We start from the raw sequence: 23,105 nt of genomic DNA on the forward strand, positions 1-23,105 counted from the left end.
AAATCAAGTCTTAATCTGTCATGATGTTGACCATGAGGATGATGATATATATTTTGATTTTAACAAAATCCTATTTTGTGTTGTTGGAAGGCAAGTTGTTAGGAAGGTGAGAGGTTATTGAGAGTACTGAGTAAGGATGCCATGTGGTGTGTGCAGGTGGGCAACATACACGAGCGTGTGCAGCACCAGCAGACCATCGCAGACGGAGAACCTCCTAAAGGCATGGTGCAGCATCCACAGCAAAACCGTCACCACGACGTTCAGCAACAACAACAACATCCTTCTGGGCGACCTGACTCCCTGGGTGTCAGCCAAACCAACCACACTCCTCATCCCCATCAGCATCCACACCAACAACAACAGCAGCAGCAACAACAACAACAACAACACCACCTACACCAACAGCAACTACAACTACAACAGCAGCAACAGATGGCCGAAAGAGGGTCTGTTCCCATGGCCAACGGACCGTATTCTCACCACTACGGCCAACAGCAGCAAAGAATAAATCACACAGGCGGTGATGCCGGTCCCATGCCTGTTCACTACACCGCTGACCCCGGGCAGTATCCCAACCACGTGCACCACAACAACGTGTCCCCCGGGCAGAACCAGCGCCTCTCAGGAACCCGCCCAAGTCCAAACATGGGCAGTCCTCCGGGCCGCCCCACTGCCCCGCCCCCTGCGCCTCCCCCGGGACGTGGCCAGAGCCCCGGGGCACGCGAAACACTGCCGCCCCCTCCCCTTCCTCCCCCGCAGCCTGAGGAGGTGCCGTACCCTCCTCTCCAAGCGCCTGTGGACGTGATGGGCTCTCCCAACCTGGGGCGTGGCAGGGGCTCCTCCAAGCGAGGCTCTCCCGCCCGCGTTCCGCTCACCCAACCCTCGTCTTCCCCGGTCAGGGTCGTGCCCTCTGAGCACCTCCCGCCACCCCCACCCTCACCACCCCCGCTAGATGGAGTGGACCCCTTCCTACCACCACCCCCACCCTCCCCCCCTATGCAACTGTTTGCAGGCGGAGGTCCGGCCGTTCCACCTCCCCCGCCTCCTCCCCCACCCCCTCCTCCCCCACCCCCGCAGCCGCTGTTGAACGGTCACGTGGGGGACCAGGTGGACTCTGCGTCCATCTCGTCCAACTCCACGTCCACTGGGGGACGCGAGGACAAGGCCAACGCAACTGGCACAGACCGCAGCGCCCTGCTGGCCGAAATCATCGCTGTCGACAGTGAGTTGGGGCGTGTGTGTGTGTGAAAGAGGTTATTGGGGGTGGCTATGTGTTGCATCTTGGGTGTGGGGATGGTTGTGTCTGTGTGTGTTGCTGTCGGTGTGCTTGTTTGCTTAGGGATAAGCATTGCAATCGACAGGTTGTCTCTGTTTAACCTAAAGTGAGAGTTCTGATACTTTTGTTAATGTATTTACCTGATGTACCACTTGCTTTTTGCCTTTAGGTACAATCATGTACTCTGATCTATCTTTCTCTTATTTGAAGTGGAAGTCTGTGTGCGTCCTGCTTCTCAAGAAAATATTCAATACTCAAGCACATGGTTTAAAAAGAAAGTAAAAAGAAGTCTATATGACCAGTATATCCATAAATGGTTTACAGAAATTGGAACAAAAAATATGTTTTGGAATTATCGAATGTTCAAAGATATTTTTGCATGTGAAGACTACGTCACAACCCTGCCATATCAGCAATGTGTTTCAATGATGAAGTTTAGAACATTAAACAACAATTTACCTGTACAGAAAGAACGTTATCTTAACATCCCGAGGTCAGAAAGAACTTGCACCAAATGTGTATCGCATGACATAGGTGATGAATTCCATTATTTATTTGTCTGTGATTTTTTCAAAGAAGAAAGAGCTGAGTTGTTACCACCTTACTATTGGAAAAAACCTAATGCACTTAAATTTAAAAAGTTGTTTGCTACTAAGAAAAAGAAATTGCTAAAGAATATTTTGGACTTTACTAATAGAATTTGTAACAGTTTTTCATAATTTTTATTTTTTTTATTTTATTTATTTTTATTTATTTTTTTATTTTTTTATTTATTATATTAGCATATATCATGATTGTATTGATTGTATTTATTGTTCAAAATGCCCCCATGGGTTATGGACTAATAAACTTGAACTTGAACTTGAACTTGCTTGCTTGATCCTTATTGCTAAAACCTTGCTGTGTTTTCAGAGAAAAAGCGTTTGCGCAAGGTGGAGGAGAGCAAGGAGAGCAAGAAGCAGTCGTTCGCCGGTGGCTTTGACATCCAGGCTCTGATGGAGCGTGCGCGAGACATGCGCCGAAAGGTCATTGAGGACAGCGATGAGGAGGGAGACGACGCCAGCTCAGCGGATGAAGATAACTGGGAGTCAGACTGAAGAGAGCAAGGTTAACCAACAAGCGAACTTTTCACCTTGCCAGCTTCCACGACTGCGCTGTGTGCAGTTGTCCGTGACTTTCAAGTGGTTTGGGTTGACTTCTGCTACATGCTGTGTCTTTGTCGTGGCTCGTTTGCTTTCTGGCTGTAATGACTCGGTGCGCAGTGGGCTGATTTCTGTGACTGAAGTGTACCTAGGAGGAGTGCAAGCTAGTGAAAAAGTGGATTGAGATCGAGAACAAAAGCTGGCTGAACTGTGTTAGTGAAGTGGGTGTAGATGGCTCGGATGCTTGCTTCAGCAGGGTCTGAGAGATACTGATGACTGAATTGTGTGAACGAAGAGCTGGATGCTCTTTTCTGGAAGGAATAGGTGTCATGGTTGATTGAATTCTATCACCTCGTTTTGCCAACAAGGGTTTCATGCCGAGTGAGCAGGATTGCCTGTGTAGATCCGAGTGTTAATGCGGACTGAAACCTGTCGAGATGGTTGGCGTGAAGGAACGGCATGCCCTGTGAAACGCTGGCCTTCAGGCGTTGCCCACGGCTTCCAGCAAAAATCATATTTGAATGCATGCTTGCCACTGTTTACTTCTGAGCTTTGAGGGCCATGTGGAACATTTGAATCTGTCATTGCATGAGACTGGAACAGTTGCCTGGAGTCCATACCTCTTTCTCTCTCCCTTATATTCAACTAAACTGTTGATTAGAGCAGATTGGCAGTATTTTCAAATCTGCAATGTAATTATTTTAGGTGAAACAAAAAGAACTATGGTCATCCCAAAATCAGGAGCAAAATTGGATTTGTTGAGCTGATTTCAATACATTTTCATTTAGGCAAGCTAGAATTTGTCAGATTGCATGAAACAATGTTTAAATAAGAAGAGACAGAAGAGTGTCAGAGTTAATCCCAGTGACCATCTCCGCCTGATAACCATATTTTTGCTTCAGTGTACTGCTGACTGACTGATCACGGCTCCAGGAGTAACCCAGGTTGTCAGCGTTGATTCCAATCTTCCATCCTGCAAAGGCTGATTATTTGTGTAAACATGTCCTTGCTTTTTCCTTCTCTGTTTATGAGCATGCAGTGACCTGGTAAAGAAAATGTGTTTACTTAAATGTGCTGCAGCTCTGAATGTCATCCAAGATACAACATACCTCAGACTTATAAACACATGCAGCAGTGCTGCCGACAACATGTACGTCTGGCTCTGTACAAAGCCATCAGCTTGTGCTGGTCAAGAGTTGACAAAACCTCTGCAACAGCAGCAGAAAGAAGACACTGGACCAATTTTATACTGCCTTCAAGCTGCCAAACTTCCATTTCAGACTGGGTGTATAGCATGTAAACGACGGAACTCCTGTCTTAAAAACTTGGGGCTTAACACTCAACACTTTTGCTTAATGCCAAGATAACAGCAGTTCTGATAAAAATTAGGAGCCAGTTTTGTATACCCTTGCATAAAGAATATCAACACAAAAATTGCTCACAGTCACAATAAAGGGCTTGGTAGGAATGTGAAACTCTCCTTTTAAAATCTATAAAGCTGTATTGCCTGCTTCCAACAGTTGGAGCAGGGGAAGCTACTCCAAACCAGAGCACCATCTTTTGTCTTTGGTTCATCTTGAGTTTTCGATGACATTTTATTTAATTGATAAATGAATTTGTTTATTTATTATATATTTATTTATTTTTTGATTCATTTCCTTACTTAGCTCATATTTATAACTTCATTTATTCATTAAAGCATTTATATTTTTTCTCAGTTATTTATTCTTGATCAGTAATTTAAAAGCAATCAATGATCTTTGCAAAAAAGTATGGTTGGTGGGTTTATGGTGAACACAGATTTCATATGCTCCAAAGTTCTTAAACCCTTCCTCTCTGTCCTTGCAGTGTCTTAAGGCGATACAAGCAATGACAGGGGCTATTTTATTTAATTTCCACCACCAGTTGCGTAGTTAACTTGACCTTACATCCGCATGGCTTCAGCCGTTCAATTCTTTTTATTTGCAATGGGCTGTTTGAAAAATGTTTTGTTCAAGTTTGTTTGCTTTTGGTCAGCCTGATTTCTGGCAGCAGGTCTAGCTATCCCAGATTGTATAGTTCTGCAGACACACACTTTGCCAGTTGAAGTACATATGTTGTGAAGAAAAAGTGTATACAGTTGGTAAAAGTGTACCATTTATATCTTGAATCTAATGTGATTGTTTTGTGTGAGAACCATTATGGAGGATTTTTTTCATTAAAAATATCACTTACCTTGGAAGACTGTTCAGTCACCTGGGCATGCATTAGGAGACATTCTTTAAAAACGAAATCTGATCTTACGAGAAATGATATACAACTGCATAGTCTTGCGTTGGAAGCAGGTACAGGAGTTATGTGTATAGAAATGTCCATGTCCTAAACACATTTTGCAGTCTCAGTTTGTAAATAAGTGTTTGTAAACATGTGCATATATATCCGTGAGCTTGTCTACATGGTTACAAGAATGGACATTGAGGTGTTTGAAATACGACATAAGCACAAGGTGTGAGCTGAATTGGACATACATTCTGGGTATTGTGAAATGGTCATTGTGTGGATGTTGGACATAAAGTAAGAGAGTCGAGGGAAGCCACTTGATAACATCAACTTAAAAATGGAATGCCTGGACTTTTTAGGTGTGCATATGTGCAAATCAAGAAATGGACTTGGACAGTAAAATTACCCACAGCAAACTATGGATTTTTTCTTCTCATTTTAAGAATAAGAGAAGTTGTTGGTACGTTTTTGATGCATGACGTATTACAACATGAAGCAGCACATTGTTAATGTGGAGTGCCAGAAAAGAACAACATTGTAGGTATTAGAGGAGAAAAAAAGTTGAGAGGAAAAAGGCAAACATAACAGATTTAACGTGATTTCACAAGGTAATGTCATCCTCTTTGTTACATGGTTAAGTTTTAATTGTGTCTTCCGCGTGCCTGCTTCAGTGGAATTTGAGTGACACTTTGCATAATGTGGATGTGTGTGTGTGTGCGCTGGCACAAGTGTGTGTGCGCTGGCACAAGTGTGCTTGTGAATGAAAAACAAGCTGTGTGAATGACTGAGACTGAAAAGATGTGAAGGTGACATGTCTTGCCTCAATCATCCAGTGGTTGTAATGGCGCATTATGGATGGCATTAAGTCTCTCCGCTGTACTCTAGATAGCAGACACTTTGTAAACACTCCTCCCTGCATTTAAACATAAGTCTTCGGATTCCTTCACGATGTCAAAGTTGATTCTAGTGTAATTAATTCTTTTTCTGTATGCTGTTTTACTATGATTGAAAGTAAATATGTATCTAAAATAAAAGGATGATACGATTCAAAGTCAGAAGAGTTTCTCTGGTAGCTGGCATAGATGAGTATAAAAACTAGTAAATTAGTCCACAGATTATGAGCATGAAGTAAATCAGGTATAGTAATGGTAATGTTTTTTTAGGAATCGTAATTATTCAAATTAGAAATGTTCAAGTCTGGTGTCCCAACGGTAAAAAATCCTCCCTCAAAAAAGAATGAAAGGGGTTGAAAGGCTTTAATTCACCTCTCTCTAAAACAAGTATACTTGTGTCTGTAAGTGCTGGAATGTTGTTTGGATTTAATTTTCTTCAGCACATTATTCGGAATGGCTATAAATGTTTCGGCAATTTTTTGGTGATGTGAAATAAGTTTTTGCATGATTGACTGTGGTTTCTCAGTGTGGGTGGACTGTGGGCATCAATGCATTAATGGTTTCATTAGTGATTAGAATTGTAAATTATGTAAAAAAGAAGACTTTAACATGGGAGATGCAGGCCAAGGGTAATATGAGTGCGTGTACATATATGTGTGTGTGGGTGTGCATGCCTGCATGTATGTGTGCATGCGCTTGTGTGTGTGTGAAAAAGATTGTTTTTTAGAGTTCTACATTTTAAAATGATTGAATTTGTCGTCAGGTGACATGGGTTGATGATGAAGAATGATGCAATGTTTGTTTTTGTTTAGTGGACATGACATGTACAAGCAACATTGAGTGATTTAGATATTTTCTTGCTTGTGACTTGTTTGTGTACAAAATATCTGTTTAATTCATGTAAATAGATATGTAGTTTTGTTTTTGTCTGAATGATACGTTACTTCCCTCTCTTTTTGCAGTGCTGCGCTTTGCTTTTGACCCTGTAAATGTATGTGCACCCCACAGTTTCTGCTACATGTTGATGTGTATTTAAGGTTTGTAGTATGTCGTCATTCTTTGTTGATTTTGAAACATGTTTCTGCTGTATTGCTTTCATGTTGGTCATGTATTTAGTTATGTATTGTTTGTTAATTGCATTTTGAGTAAAGGGCTAATGTAATAGTCATTTTTTTTCCCCTTCTAACTAACTTCCCAACATTTCTGAGATGGATTTTTCCACTGCATGGTTCCCTCAGAGCATACACATTATCTGTATCTCTATGAGTAAGCGTTAAACATAAAAGTATGGGATTTTAACCTAAATACTATAATGATATTTAACCCTGTAACCTGAAATAGCCTTCCTTTTAAACGAGCAGTCTTCGTTTCTATTTCAAACCATAAACAGTGTATGTTTTGTCTTTTTTTTCTCAGAAATTCATTAAAGCACCTCATGAAAATTTATAATTAAAATAAATGTGTATCCAATTTTTGCAGAAAAATTTACAGAAAAGCAATTAAACTCTTTTTTTCCAATTAAATTTTGATCTTGGTAAACCTAATTGTTGTTTGGCTCCAATCCATGTTCACGGTGCCTGATGTTATAGAATCAGCACTGCTTTATTGTTGTTGCTTTTCAATGTGTAACAACCCCCCGCGGGTTAGGGGGAAGAATTTACCCGATGCTCCCCAGCATGTCATGAGAGGCGACTAACGGATTCTGTTTCTCCTTTTACCCTTGTTAAGTGTTTCTTGTATAGAATATAGTCAATGTTTGTAAAGATTTTAGTCAAGCAGTATGTAAGAAATGTTAACAGTTAAGTCCTTTGTACTGGAAACTTGCATTCTCCCAGTAAGGTCATATATTGTACTACGTTGCAAGCCCCTGGAGCAATTTTTTTATTAGTGCTTTTGTGAACAAGAAACAATTAACAAGTGGCTCTATCCCATCTCCCCCCCCCCCCCCCCCCCCCCCCCTTCCCCGTCGCGATATAACCTTGAACGGTTAAAAACGACGTTAAACACCAAATAAAGAAAGAAAGAATGTGTAACAGAGCAGAGTATTGTTAAAACCCAGTCTATGAAAGCATCTCTAACTAATAGTAATGCCATTGACTTCATGGCTTTATGCATCTAACACTGCAATGGCTGTCCATTGATGAAAACATAACATGTTTAACATAACTGTCCCCTGGAGCAAATTTTTGATTAGTGCTTTTGTGAACAAGAAACAATTGACAAGTGGCTCTATCCCATCTTCCCCCTTTCCCCATCGCGATATAACCCTTCGTGGTTGAAAACGACGTTAAACACCAAATAAAGAAATAAAGAAAGAACATAACTGTCAAGTTGTGGTAGGATGGAATCAGTTGGACAATGCCCCATTGTGTATGCCTACTTTCTTTTGACAGTTTCCCTACAATTGGCGTCATTGTGTATCCTCCTGTTGTACATGCCCTCCCCCTTTCCCCACCTGCTGCTTTTCTCTTTGTTTCCCGGCACCCAATACTAACTGATTTCAGTGTGATATTTTGTAAACCTTTTAAACCTTGTTTTTGAAAATTCTTTTGGCTGAATTCAGTCTGTGTTCCTGTATGTGCTTGATAAATGTATGTGTGTGTGTGTGTGTATGTGTGTGTGTGTGTGTGTGTGTGTGTGAAAGTGAGTGCGATAGAAGAACTATGATCAAGGACTGAAAGATTAATGCGTGGAGCGATAGTAGTGCAATATGACCAAACTAACGTCTCCATTTATAAACCAGTAACAATATCTGGGCTACCTGCAGGTTACCAGGACTGGGTCGGTAGACTGTTCTCTTTCTTTCCACTTTGAGTTTCATTTTGGATTTGGTGCTAGTAGCTGCACTCTCTGTACATAGCTTTCACAATTTTTGGTTGCTAATCTTGAGTCTCTGACCTATAGTTCATGTACTAGTTTACACATTGTTCTAGAGTTTCAATCCAGTATTGTTACTGTTATCCTTTTTTTGTGGGGATTTTTATATGCGCTTGTTTCAATAGTATATGTTTTTTAAGCACTCTTATGGGTATCTAATTATTTATTTGTGCATTTATTTATTATTTTATTTATCATTATTATTATTTATTTTTATTTTAATTTTTTAATTTTTTATTAACCTTGTTTGTCAGATTTTTAGAATAAAAGTTAGTTGTGCACATCTGCATAATACTGGAAATCATACTGTTAAGTACTCATCAACAGACTTGTTCTTTACTTCACAGTGTCGAGTATTACTCACAGTCCAGTCAATCAACACCTTTTTACATATTCTGATCTGAATCAATTTATTTATTTTGTCAATTTATTTTGTCAGTAAAAACGATGTAGCCTGAGTCCTGAAATCTAAAGATGAAGAGTTGCGTCAGATCCTCTCCCTTTGCACTTTAGACATTAATGAAATGCTGGAAGAGTGTTCTGTGGGAATTTAATCCTTTAGCATGATTTATAGAGTTTTATTTTAGATACTGCTATGTTTTCTCTAGATCCTCGTGATAGTGAATTGCACTTGTCTCTTTTGTTGTGCAGAAGTAGTGGATGATTGAACACATCACTAAAGTATGTCTGAATTTTTCAAGGGTAAATCTGAGGTGTCGGCAGTGTGTTACATGTCTGTCCAATAACTTATTTGGAACACAGCAAGACTTAGTTCAGTAAGCAAACTTATATGTTTAATTTTGAAAGAATAAATCAGGAAAAGAAATGTGCGAGTTCTGATCATGGCTGCTGAGCAGATTGTTCCCCTTCCTTCCTGCTTGTTTTTATTGTACTTGTAATGTGGTTGAAGAAATCATTCAACTCAACAAATGTCCAAGTGTTGCACTACTTCAGTAAACAAAATGAAATGGGTGTAAATGTTTGCCTCTATCTTTTTTTGAAACAAAAAGAATGTGTTAATGTGGGAGCTGAAAAAACGACTTGTACTTTACACCAAGATCTGAAGCATTGTATTTGTAGATCTCTGTGCATGTGTTGATCAATGTCTGAAGTGTGTCAAACATGAAACTACTGCTTGCCAGTCAGTTGTTTTTATAGACTGTAAACGTTTCTCTTCTCTCTTTGTCTTCTTCTTAACCTGTTGGCATGTGTATCAAGTCTTTGCTCACATGTACAGTTATAATAAATGTAGACATTTATTCAGCAAGAATGTTGATTGCTACTGTTGTCTTTTACCTGGGGCGTGTGTGTGTGTAGGAGCAAGCGAGAGACAGTGTATGTATGTATGTATGTGATCGTTTGTGTGTGTCGGAGAAAGTAAGAGAGAGAAGGAAAGTTCAGGCATGCAACGTGCGTGTGTGTGTGTGTGTGGGGGGTATAGAGAAAAGAAAGGAGAAAGAACGTGTCTGAGAGCATGTGTGTACGCACAGGCGTGTTTGTGTGAGAGAGAGTTGGTGCGTGAGTGAGGAGGGCAGGCAGCTAGACATAGCCAGGCTTAATCCCCGGATTACTCCCCCCCCCCCCCCCCCAAAAAGAAAAAAAAACCCACCCACCCACCAACTAAAAAAACAACGCCCAGGGACTATTACCAAATGAATGCAAGTAACAACAACCAGAGCGTACTCTGTTGATGATTGAGCTAAAGTTGTGTGTCTCTTTAATCTTACACCAATACATGGTTGCGAAATAGGAACTGAAATAAGATAGGAGAAAGCAGGGAGCTTCAACAAGATCAGCAGACATTGGACATTAGTCCGGTTAGACTGGCTTCTGCACAAAACAGATTTATAGATGTGTTCAACCACTGTTTCACGATGATAGTAATATTATTATGTTCTGGTAAACTTTATTCATAGCTGTTATTTAGATCAGTAGCTTTTAAAATGTTCACTGTTCTTTGATTTGAAAGCAGAATGCGATTGATGCAGAATAACTGCCATGCAAACAGATCAAAAGGACAGCACGAAAAAAAACACGGTTAAAGCAGTGCCACAAGTATTATGTCTCCCTCCCTTGCAAATACACACAACTTGCAGGATTTCTCTTGCGCGGGTACACACACACACACACAAACACACCCGTAACCAAAAGATTAACTGACAGTTATATATTGCAATGTTAGCGAATCCTTATATGCCGTCAGAAAATTGACGATTCTTTTCGTAAGAAGCGAGGCCGTCACACCCATGTAGATCATCACAAGGACGTGTCTACGGATGTCCCGTGTTCTGGTGTCACGTAATAGTTGTTTCCCCTTTTCACATGTCCTCAAACTATTGACATGTTCAGCAAGAACGTATTTCAAAACCTTTCACCACTGATGTAGTTTGAGAAAAAGCCGATGTACAGTACTTCAGTGGAACGCCTGTCCGCACCCGAGCTCAAGGGCCCAAGTGACGTCACACATATATACCATGTGGGACACAACGTCAAATCTTCTGTAAGGACAGTTCATAGCACTGCACTGGCGTCTGTCACATTAGCGTAATGAAGTAGGTGTGATGCGCAAAAACACTGAACCCGATTACTTGAGAAAAACATTAGAAGAAGAAAGATCAGCTGAGACGCCCACATCATAAAGAAGTTGTGATGTTAGTTAAGAATACACAGCGCTTGCGCAAAGTAGGCAATTTTCCAATCATATGTCGATGCCGACAATCATACAATGATGCATGGAATAGTTTCACTAAAGCTCTGGCATAGCCTGCGTCATATAACAGGCCATCGTAGCACAGTCACTGCATAGCACAGTCCTTGCTGGTAAGAAAAAAGAAGAAAAAAAATCTATCATGCAGAAATCAAACATCAAGCAGTCTTGGCTTGGTCAAAATCTTTGCTTGATTGAATATCTCACTGACGACATCATTGGTAAATTCTGGATTGGGAAAATGTCACAGGTAACGTCATTCGTAGCCTACACACTATGACGAAGAAAACAGACATTGTACGGTCCTTGCTGCAAAAAACAATGTCACTGATGACACCATGTGTAGACATTATGGCGCAGAAAACAAACATCGCACAGTCGCATAGATTGGGAAAATGTCACTTATCGCGCCCTTTGTAGCGTATACACGCTGACCCAGAAAAAAAGACGTAGCGCGGTCCTTGCTGGGGGAATATATCACAGATGACGTCAGTTTGTAAATCAAACCCTATGACATAGCACAGTCTCTGTTGGGTGAACATGTCACTGATCATCGACGTCATTCATAACCTATACATTAAAACGCAGCCACAGACACGGACACGGACAACGTCATTGGCAACCTCGCCACGATGACGCAGGCCAACTATGACGCAGTGGTGTGTAGCGAGAGCGGGTCTGTGACGACGGTCTCGTGGATCATGATGAAGAGCGGCACGTAGAGCAGGAAGTCCAGGAAGTCCAGAGAGCGCGGCAGGGACTGGAGAAACTGGGCCTGGGAGGAAGGGCTGTCGGGGTGGGGGAGGAGGGTGTTGAGGGAGCGGGGGAGGCGGGTGAGGACCTCGGTCTCGTGCTGGGGGCTGAGTCCCCCCGCCCTCAGCTCCACCAGCAGCTGGTCCCGACTGATGGTGCTCGTGCTGACGTCCACGTTGCACTCCCACAGCGTCTGCAACGGTCAGGGGAGGCAGGAATCAGCACCAACACAACACTGACTTTCCACTTGAGCAGTATAGCACAATTAATTCTCTAGACTTTCAGTCTTTCTTTTTCGAACATTTTCAAATTCTCCCCCAACTTTTTTCCAGCATACTTACGTACTTTTCTGATCACAGATTTGTGTTTTTGTTTGCTTGTTTGTTTTGTTGAGGACATCATTTACATGTAAGAAGTTGCAATTCAGATGGAGTTTCCAAATCGTGCACATGCTTACAGTTTTACAACATAGAGGATGACACCGACATGGTTTAATCAAATAAGATCAACTTTCGGAGTACACCCCTGTTCTTGATAGCTCCGGCCACAGCCGAATTAATTGTTTACTGACGACTGGCGCCCATAAAGAACGTCTTGACGCGTTAATTGACTGAGCACCTATGAACAGACCTTGCATAGAAACATCTTCCTCTCCAGGTTGTTGTAGTCAGTCTCGGCCATCAGCTTGCCCATCTCCACCATCATCTTGCGCGCCCACTCACAGTGCGCCCATTCGCTGAACACACAGCACCATCAGTCGTTTTCACGTCAAGCAAAAACGAACTAGCAAACAAACAAGCAAACAAACCAACAAAAACAAAAACAAAAATAACAAATGTTGAAGTGTGTGTGTGCAAGTGTGTGAGTGTGCGTGCGTGCGTGTTTGTGTGTGCGTGCGTGCTTGTGTGAGTGTGTGTATGTGAGTGTGTGTGTGTGTGTGTGTGTGTGTGTGTGTGTGTGTGTGTGTGTGTGTTGCTACTGACTCTAGCTTGGAGACGCGCTGTGATAGAGCCGCCAGGATGCAGAACATGTTGAGGTCCGTCCCGTCGTTTACCCGGTGAACCAGCACCTCCAGCACCTGACGTCACAACACAATACATAGCTTTCATTTCGTCTTTCATCCGGTGACGCAGCACCTGACGTCAGAACACAGTACATAACTTTCATGACGTCTTTCATGCGGTGACGCAGCACCTCCAGCACCTGACGTCACAACACAATACATAACTTTCATGGCGTCTTTCATCCGGTGACGCAGCACCTGACGTCAGAACACAGTACATAACTTTCATGACGTCTTTCATGCGGTGACGCAGCACCTCCAGCACCTGACGTCACAACACAATACATAACTTTCATGACGTCTTTCATGCGGTGACGCAGCACCCCCAGCACCTGAAGTCACAACACAGTACATTATTTTATGATGTATTTCATCCGTTGACCCAGCGTCTCAAATATTTGACGTTACAGCATAGTAAATACTTTTATGACGTATTTCATCCGGTGACGCAGCATCTCCAGCACCTAACGTCACAACACAATACCTAATTTGATGACGTCTTTCATCCGGTGACCCAACACCTCCAGCACCTGACGTCACAATACAATATATAACTTTCATGACGTTTTTCATTCGGTGACCCAGCACCTCCTACACCTGACGTTCATCACAATACATAACTTTCATGACGTCTTTCATCCGGTGACCCAACACCTCCAGCACCTGACGTCACAATACAATATATAACTTTCATGATGTCTTTCATCCGGTGACCCAGCTTCTCCAGCACCTGACGTCACAACACAATACATAACTTTCATGACGTATTTCATTGGTGACCCAGCTACTCTAGCACCTGACATAACTTTCATGACGTCTTTCATCCGGTGACCCAGCTACTCCAGCATCTGACGTCACAACACAATACATAACTTTCATGACGTATTTCAGCACCTCCAGAGTTGTTCTTCAGTACTGGTGACAGAAAGGGGGAAAAGTGGTCAAAATTCAAATCTTTAGTTTTGTTTTTAAAATATATCTTTTCATAAAGCAGAAATACTGTAGTATCTGATGTACAAAAGAACAAAACACTGGTTCACATGGTTCTTACATAATCTTACTTTTAAAGCTGGTTGTGTGTGTTTGTATGATGACGATAGAACCCGAAACGGCTGCACGGACTGAGACAGGAATTGCAGAGAATGTTCTTTGCCACTCGAGTTGTGTCATAGGGTACTTTTGGAATAGCAAATTTGAAAGGATTCTTTAAAAAACGGCGGAAAACATTATATACCCTGTGAGCTATCGAGGATCCTCCCTGTCTGGGCTGTCGAAACATGGTCTTGTTAAAAGACGTTTTCAAATGGTTAACGGGGAGATACGCTCGAAGCACATTTAGCGAAGTTATGTTGCCAAATCAGCAAAGATCAACATTTCACTACACGGATCGATGCACACAGTCGGTCGAAATAGATGTGACTTTCACACGACCGAAGACTATACTTACTAGCAGACTAGCAGACGACACGATCTAAATATTTAGATCAGGAGAGCAATCCGTTGAAGAACAGTTACTCCGCTTATTCGTCTTCAGTTAAGCTTATTTCCCCTCATTCTGATAATCATCGCTCCACGGCTATCGCCAGTTTCCTCCTACACCTGACGTTCTAAATTTATGACATCCTTTGTGCCGTGCCCCAACATCTCAAGCATCTGACGTCACAACACGTCAATAACTTTAAAGGCACAGTGAGCCTCCCGTAAATCATCACAGATACTGTCAGGCTTTTACACACAGTACAAACACCCTTTCATTTAAACACTCACCGCTTGAGAACATCCGGTGCCCTCCGTAAAGAGCAAGCAATTTTCAAAGAATTTATTTTTGCGTGGTTTATCTTACCCCTGAGCCATCGTAAACCCGTGTGATCTAGTTTCCCTTTTTCACAATGTAGTCGTCAGTTAGTAATTTGAATGCGACTCGATGTGAGCTTATCTGCAATAGCACGTTATTATGTACCTCTGACTATGCACGAAACAAACGGCTGTGGTTCACAAGAACTCTAGCGATGGCTTTTGACTGTTCAGAGGAACTGGCGATAGGCATAAACCGTCGTCTGCTACGAGAACCACGACCTTGCGTGACCCTGCTTCCGGGCTTTTCTTTTTTCAAACTTTTAAAACTTCGAATTGTACTGATCATCTTGTCTTGATGAAAAAAGAATTCTTTTATGATTTAAGAATGTTTGTGTCAATTTATTATTTAGATTATAAAAGTTAGGTCTAGCGCCAAAACGCACCACGGTCTGAGAGACAATCCACAAAATTAATTCTTTAAAAATTGCTCGCTCTTTACGTAGGGCACCCAGGATGTTCTCGTTTGGTGAGCGTTCAAATGGAAGGGTGTTTGTACTGTGTGCAAAAGCCTGACAGTATCTGTGATGGTTTACGGGAGGCGTACTGTACCTCTAATGACGTCATTCTTCCGGTCACAACACAATACATAACTTGTAAGACTGCATGCGGTGCCATATCACCACCAGCACCTTACGTCACCCTCGTAACTAATCACTTGTATGACGTATTGTCACTTCTTTCGGGTGACTGTACCAGCTTGATTTTGAAACAAAAGCAGTCCACTGTTTCGACTTTCTAAACAATAAAGCTAAAGTATAAACTCAATAAATATACCAACACTCTGTACTAACTTACCCGAAAGAGATACGTGATTTCGGAGTCCCGAAGATTGGCATTGATGAAACCCAGACCTAGTGCAGTCTCCTCTTCTGTCAAAAAGCCCTTCCCTGCTTCGTCAAGCTGGGGAAAGAAATGTAGCTTTGATCATGTCTGCCGTTGATTGCCTCCCTCCCCCCCCCCTCTCTCTCTTTCTCTCTCTCCCCTCTCTCTCTCTCCCCCCTCTCTCTCTCTCTCTTTCTCTCTCTCTCTCTCTCTCTCTCTCTCCCCCCCCCTCTCTCTCTGTTATACAAAAAAATACAATACACTAACTTTCTTTCTTTATTTGGTGTTTAACGTCGTTTTCAACCGTTCAAGGTTATATCGCGACGGGAAGACACTAACGATTCATGCAGAAAAACGCATGCCCATAGATAGACGTCAACATTATAGAGAAAGAGACAGATAAAAGACAGCCAGCCAGCAAGACTGACATTCACACACCCATCTCGCCACACTCACGCACCCGTTTACACACACACACACACACACACACGAACACACACACCGGAGCAATACTCACAATACTGAACGTATGTCGGTATTTTTCCCTTGCCGTTTGATTAAAGATGCAGTATTTGCCAAGGAACCCGTCTGTCAAACAACAGTAAAAGATATCATACAATCAAATACTGAAATGGTATTTTGTAAAATACTATTGTTTGGGGGCAAAGGGCAGCGAATCCGATGTTCACAGTTTGGTGTAAATAAATTGCAATTAGAAATGCTATCTATTACATTAAATAAATCGTACAGGTTTAAACATAATACTTATAGGATTCAGCGTTTTGAGTATGTAATACTGCTCTAAATACGATAAACGCTTTTTAATTTTGATATATTAATTTTCATCTTTAAAACAATTTTCTCTTGTCTTTTCTTTCAAAAATCCACCTAAAAAGGTGCGAAACGATAAATAATAGGGTGAGAGCGAGAGCGAGAGACAGAGACTGAAGGAAAGAGAGTGAGGGAAGGAGAGAGAGAGATACTGAGAGAAAGAAAAATACATATTATGAGAGTGATCGAATGAGAGAGAGAGAGAAAAAGAGAGAGAGAGAGAGCGGGGTGTGAGAGCGACATAGGCAAAGAAAGAAAGGGGAGGGGGTGCAGGCAGTTGGCGAGAGAGAGAGAGAGAGAGAGAGAGAGAGAGAGAGAGAGAGAGAGAAACAGAGGCAGGGGGAGAGTGACGGGGGGAGAGTGACGGAGGGATAGAGAGAGAGAGAGAGAGAGAGAGAGAGAGAGAGAGAGAGAGAGAGAGAGAGCAAGACAAGTGTTAGTTCAATAACTGATTTTACAACAGGACTATGTAGAAGAATAGCAAGAGGCTACACAGGAGCGTCCCAAATGGTTCCATTTCTAGAGTGGGTTTTTTTCTCAGAAATGCGAAACACACACTTTTCAGAAAGGTATTTATGAAGAAATTGCGGAAACCTGAAAATGACCCTTTCTATTATTCACACATAACAAAGCAGGGAGTTGTTTAAGGTTTTGTATATATTATGGTGTTTCAGGTGTGAGCGTAAAAAATGTGTCATCTGTGAAAAACACTTGATTGAGTCCACCACATTCAATTCATGTAAAACAGGTGAAACTTTCACTCTCAGAGAACATTTCTCTTGTGACACCAAAAACATCATCTATCTCATTTCGTGTAAAAAATGCCACAGTGCCCAGTACGTGGGGCAGACTCAAAACAGTCTCAGAGAAAGGTTCTATCTCTACCGCTCACACATTGGGAAGAACACAGGTACTCTTCTCACAGTGCACTTCAACCAGCACGACCATTCTCTCGGTGATATGGAGTGCATTGTGATCGAAAGAGTCTTTTGTTCGACCCGGGATGAGAGGTGGAAAAGAGAGTCTTTCTGGATTGCAAAATTAAAAACTTTGGTGCCGAGTGGACTCAATTCTGATCCGTAAACACTCTATTACAGCTTTCGTTTAGACCATGCAATCATACGTATACCTTTGACGTAATAACTTTGGAATTCGCACGTGTACATTTGTTTTGATTACAATCAAAACGAAAGTAGATCTAAGCTTGAATGTAAATTTTATCTTTGAAATATTTGCTTTGTGATTCGTAACTGAAATAACCATGGTATTGTGTTGCTCAGTAATTGATGCATGAATTGGCGTCTCGCAGAACTACACGCCCCTGAGGAAGGCCTGGCAACAGGTCGAAAATTTGGGCTGCCACTTGACATTCTTTGTTTGGCTTTTCTTTTCCTTGATTTTGTTATATATATATATATATGTGTGTGTGTGTGTGTGTGTGTGTGTGTGTGTGTGTGTGTGTGTGTGTGTGTGTGTGTGTGTGTGCGTGCGTGTGTGTGTGTGTGACAGTATGTGTGCATGTGCGTATGTGTGTGCGTGCGTGTGTGCGTGCGTGCGTGTATGTGTGTGTCCGTGCGTGTGTGTGTGTGTGTGTGTGCGTGCGTGTGTGTGTGTTTGTATGCGTGTGACTATGGACACTCCGATCAGAAACAACAGACGGAAGAATAAGATGAAGCCAGAGTGATAAGGCAGATCCCCCCCCCCCCCCCAAAAAAAAAAGAGTTGTCACAGCAGTCGATTTAATGCAATCGTTTTTTAGTTTATGGAAAAAGAGAAAGGGCAATGTTATTGAAGTATGAACTCCTGCGGGAGAAACATGACTACAACGTACCCAGCATCGGCGTTAGATCTGAATCAAAAGCTACAAAGAAAAGCATATCGAACCTGGAAACTCGTCGTCACAATGAATAAGCAAACAAACAAACAAACAAACAAACAAACAAAAACAAAACACCTGGAAATTCATAGCAACATATCAACAGAAACCAGAAAACAAATAGTTTAATTATGGAGTATTTGAATGCGCTTTTCCTACTTCTACCGTATTTCTGGAACGACCAAAACCCAACGTGCCATGTGAACAGGATCAAAACAAAACACTCATTATATAACTGTATACTGAGAACATCATGACTTCAAACTCAATTCAAAACAAGGGGGTGGGGGGGGGGTACAAATAACAATCACGGGGGTTGGGGGGGGGGGGGGGGGTACAAATAACAATCACAATCAGAACGTGTCTCCAAGAACTGTCAAGGTCGAATCGCGAACGTTTCGCTTGCATGTTGATTTTCTTTGTTTACCACCTATTACAATCAAAACTAAACTGGGAAAATTGAACACATATCTAATACTCACAGTCATCAAAGTCGGAAAACGAGATGTCCCCCTGGTCTTTGTCCCCGCCCCTTTTGATCTTGCTCTTGTCCATCAGGGCGGCGAACTTGCGTCTTCTCGCCTCCGCCAGCCGCTCGCGTTCTGCTTCGTCCAGCAGTGAGGTGTCCCTCTGCTTCTGTCCCCAGCGTGGCCTTGACTTGAGGGCCATGAGGGGCATGCCTGCTATGGTGTTGCGCCCCCCTCGCTCCGCGCCCGCCTTGGGGCCGCCGGCCTGGTTGGGGTCCGGCAGTGCTGGGGGAAGCGTGGGTAGGTCCAGCCTCACTTCTTCTCCTGTGCACAAACAACAAGAAGGGAAAGAACCGAGTCGTAATGGATGCCGTGCAAGTAATCTTCAGCGTGGGCAGGCCGAGCCTCACTGCTTCTGCTGCACGGAGATAGCGTGGGCAGGCCGAGCCTCACTGCTTCTGCTGCACGGAGATAGCATGAATAAATAAAACTGAGTTAGTGATGGATTCCATCTGGATTCAAGTTGAGTAGTTACTTGAACACGACATATTTAGGCTATGATATCATTTCCGGCTGGTACAATACTACAGCCATTCCGAACTTCACTTCAAACCAATGACGACGAACTGTAAAAAAAAAACCGCCTGTCTACATTATCAGTACAGTTCTATTCGTCGCAATTATAAAATAATTTTTTTTTTAAAGTGAATAATGAATAAAATTGCAGTATAAATTATCCAAGGACGCGAGATCAAGAGTCAAAATGTTTTCTTACGTCCCAACCACCTACCACCCCTATCCAAACCGAGAGTCCTGAGAACGAAAACACCCTTTTTTAAATTTTAGTCAAGTTTTGACTAAATGTTTTAACATAGAGGGGGAATCGAGACGAGGGTCGTGGTGTATGTGTGTCTGTGTGTGTGTGTGTCTGTGCGTGTGTGTGTGTAGAGCGATTCAGACTTAACTACTAGACCGATCTTTATGAAATTTGACATAAGAGTTCCTGGGAATTATATCCCCGGATGTTGTTTTCATGTTTTCGATAAATACCTTTGATGACGTCATATCCGGCTTTTTGTAACAGTTGAGTTTGTTTGTTTGTTTGCTTAACGCCCAGCCGACCACGAAGGGCCATATCAGGGCGGGTAAAAGTTGAGGCGGCACTGTCACACCCTCATTTTTCAATAAAATTGATTGAAATTTTTGCAAAGCAATCTTCGACAAAGGCCGGACTTTGGCATTGCATTTCAGCTTGGAGGCTTAAAAATTAATTGATGGCTTTGGTCATTAAAAATCTGAAAATTGTAATTAAAATTATTTTTTTATACAACGATCCAAAATTACGTTAATCTTATTCTTCATTATTTTCTGATTCCAAAAACATATAAATATGTTATATTCGGATTAAAAACAAGCTCTGAAAATTAAAAATATAAAAATTATGATTAAAATTAATTTTCCGAAATCGATTTAAAAACAATTTCATCTTATTTCTTGCCCGTTCCTGATTCCAAAAACATATAGATATGATATGTTTGGATTAAAAACACGTTCAGAAAGTTAAAAAGAATAGAAATATAGAAAAGCGTGCTATCCTCATCAGCACAACCGCTACCGCGCTTTTCTGGATTGTCAATTTCACTGTCTTTGCCACGAGCGGTGTACAGACGATACTACGAGTGTACGGTCTTGCGGAAAAAATGCAGTGCGTTCAGTTTCATTCTGTGAGTTCGACTGAGCTTGACTAAATGTTGTATTTTCGCCTTACGCGACTTGTTTTCTTTTTATTTCGAGGCACTGTCGTGCAGAGAGTGTAGTCAGAGTAAACCAAAGTAAAGGCTGTCCTCAACTGAGTAGCCCGAAATTGACTTCGCGATGTCTTCTTACCAAAAAATGCAGTGCCAAAGCTTCGTGCAGCGAGCTTCGTGAAGTAGACTTCACGAAGCGTTACCTTTGCCCAAATAATATGAGGCTTTACGCACAACACTCATGGCAACTGTTGAAGACACCAATGATCGCAGCCTGTACCTTCCTTTGCCTTGACCTCCTCCGTCTTCTCCTCGTCGTCAGACCCGTAGATCCAGTCCCCCTGCTCCTTATGCTCATTCACCGGGGTGGGCGGCTTGGGGGGAGGGGTGGGAGTTCGACGCCGTGGGGGTGGGGGTGGAAGTTTCTCCTTCTTCTTCACTGGAGCCCTGTGATGAACCACTGGCTGGGTCTGCAGAGAGTGGACACAGTGATAGTTAATAATGAGGCGTTACTCTTACACCTACCTCCCTTCCTTCCTCCCTTCTCTCCTTCTTTTCTTCCTTCCTTCCTTCCCCATTCACTTGAAACTGATAATGTACACCACCACTGATATATGTCCAGGATCTTAATTACCTTGCACACATTCACAACATCAACAGCTTGCATCACTGCTCCCTGTGGATAGTGCATTTTTTTATCTCCGCAAATTGACAAAGCTGTCAAGATTAATCAAAGAAAAAGGTCGGTCCAACTCTAGACAGAAAGCAGCCAGGCTGCCAAGTCAGCACAAGCCTGGGCTGATCTCTAGTCATTCACTGGCAAGTTTACCTGGGAAGAAAGGTATATTTAAGGTTGACAAGAAACGATCTTCAAAGATTAAAACACACTCTCCCTTTCTCACATCCAGGCCTAAAACATGACGGAGTGAACACTGCTCAGTATCACAGAAAAAATATATCGATTTAAAAAAAATCAATTCGATTCAGGAAAGCAAAAGCAACATCAGCACCACCAGTAACAACAACAGACCTGAGGTATGGAATGCTACCCAAATGTAAAGACATATTGCTGACAGATTGGATGATGTCATAGAGACAGACAGGCAGGCAGACAGACAGGCAGGCAGACAGACAGACAGACAGACAGGCAGGCAGGCAGATAGACAGGCAGTCAGACAAACACATAACTAAGTATTCACAAACCGGAGGTGGTTCTTCCGGTGGCTCGTGACTAACAATAATCTCTTCAGGCGGCGAGATGGGCAGTGGTATTGGCTTGTCCACAGGTTCTTCTGTCAATCAAAGTCAGCAACGTCAAAGCAACTGTCAATCATCCGGTATCTCCTCTCATAATAACATTCCACAGACTGAGTTGTAATTACTTGGACTTCACAAAGTAACTCCTTTGTAACAGGATCTTGAATTAGACACACATATATGCTAGATATTGTGAGGGTTGTTCATTAATTTACGTTGAGCCGGCCCATTGAAAGGCTCACACGGCTGTTTAAATGTTATCCGCATCTTCTAAATCATTTTGCTTTAAAATTAACTAGTTAATATTTATGGAGAGATAAAGAGAGACAGTGACAAACAGAGACAGAGACAGAGAATTACAGCCAGCCAGACAGAGACAGAGACAGAGAGACAGAGACAGACGGACCAAGACAGAGACATACAGAGACAGACAGATATACAGACAGACAGACAGACAGACAGACGGACCACGGAAAAAAAACAAACAACGACAACAACAAAACAACAACAACAACTTCACGTTCATATGTACGCACACACAACAAACCCACCTTCTCTTCTACAAAACTACCTTTCTTACAATTATCTTTCTTCTCGTGCATCTCGCAAATAACAACAGACACATCCCGACTTTTACACGGGATAAGTTCATCTTGTCACTTCAACATACGCCAAAAATATACAGCCTCGCAGCTTTATGTGCAGAGTGGGGTTGTTTTGTTTTTTTTGCTGATTATTTTCCCCTTCTAATCCGGATGCTTCCAGCTGATTTGATGCTGTAACAGACACCTATGTCATTTTGCAACATTAATTCATCCCAACATTTCTAAAACTGCACAGGAATCAGGCTGTTCTCACATGTAAAAGTCTGGGCAGATCTGAGGTAGATCACATGATCGCTTACACGAGGAGGGTTAAGGTGCCTTTACACGGCATCTTTCAACAACGCGCTTCATCAGTTCTCGACATGAATTACAGACAGAAGTCACACACAGTCAACTTACTTTTCTTCTCCTTGGGCTCAGGTTTGGGTTTTGGGGGCTTGGGTTGTTTGACGGGTTTTGGGGGCGGGGGTTTGGGCTGCCTGACGGGTTTCGGGGGTGGAGGGGGCGGGGGCTTCTCCACGGGTTTGGAGGGCTTAGGAGTTTTCTCCATCACTGGTCTCCCTGAACACAGAGAAATAAGGAGATGATTAACTGACTGATTGGTTGAACTTTATTTCACAACAATAAAGGTTTCATCACAAATCTCACCTGTTGCTAAAGCTCAAAAATGTT

At 42.3% G+C, this 23,105-nt stretch overlaps 2 protein-coding genes across 4 annotated transcripts in view; one reads left to right on the forward strand and one right to left on the reverse strand.

Moving 5' to 3' along the window:
• Positions 1-9,717, forward strand: part of LOC138961211 (actin-binding protein WASF2-like) — a 62,638-nt gene extending 52,921 nt beyond the window's left edge. Inside the window, exons 7-8 of the mRNA XM_070332811.1 lie at positions 157-1,222; positions 2,189-9,717. Of these exons, the coding sequence (XP_070188912.1) occupies positions 157-1,222; positions 2,189-2,373 (1,251 nt within the window). The 3' untranslated portion in view covers positions 2,374-9,717. The remainder of the gene's footprint in view (positions 1-156; positions 1,223-2,188) is intronic.
• Positions 9,718-10,147: 430 nt separating this feature from the next.
• The window catches only part of LOC138962485 (uncharacterized), a 65,822-nt gene continuing 52,864 nt past the window's right edge, over positions 10,148-23,105 (reverse strand). For all 3 annotated transcript variants that reach the window (XM_070334329.1, XM_070334328.1, XM_070334330.1), the window contains 9 exons: positions 22,833-22,994; positions 21,775-21,863; positions 20,852-21,041; positions 18,839-19,147; positions 16,167-16,237; positions 15,623-15,727; positions 12,891-12,985; positions 12,538-12,643; positions 10,148-12,100 (listed from right to left, as the gene is read on the reverse strand). In XM_070334329.1, coding sequence (XP_070190430.1) covers positions 11,801-12,100; positions 12,538-12,643; positions 12,891-12,985; positions 15,623-15,727; positions 16,167-16,237; positions 18,839-19,147; positions 20,852-21,041; positions 21,775-21,863; positions 22,833-22,994 — 1,427 coding nt within the window. In that variant the 3' untranslated portion in view covers positions 10,148-11,800. The remainder of the gene's footprint in view (positions 12,101-12,537; positions 12,644-12,890; positions 12,986-15,622; positions 15,728-16,166; positions 16,238-18,838; positions 19,148-20,851; positions 21,042-21,774; positions 21,864-22,832; positions 22,995-23,105) is intronic.

This window comes from Littorina saxatilis, linkage group LG3 (genome assembly GCF_037325665.1).
Source record: "Littorina saxatilis isolate snail1 linkage group LG3, US_GU_Lsax_2.0, whole genome shotgun sequence".
NCBI classification, from domain to species: Eukaryota; Metazoa; Mollusca; class Gastropoda; order Littorinimorpha; family Littorinidae; genus Littorina; species Littorina saxatilis.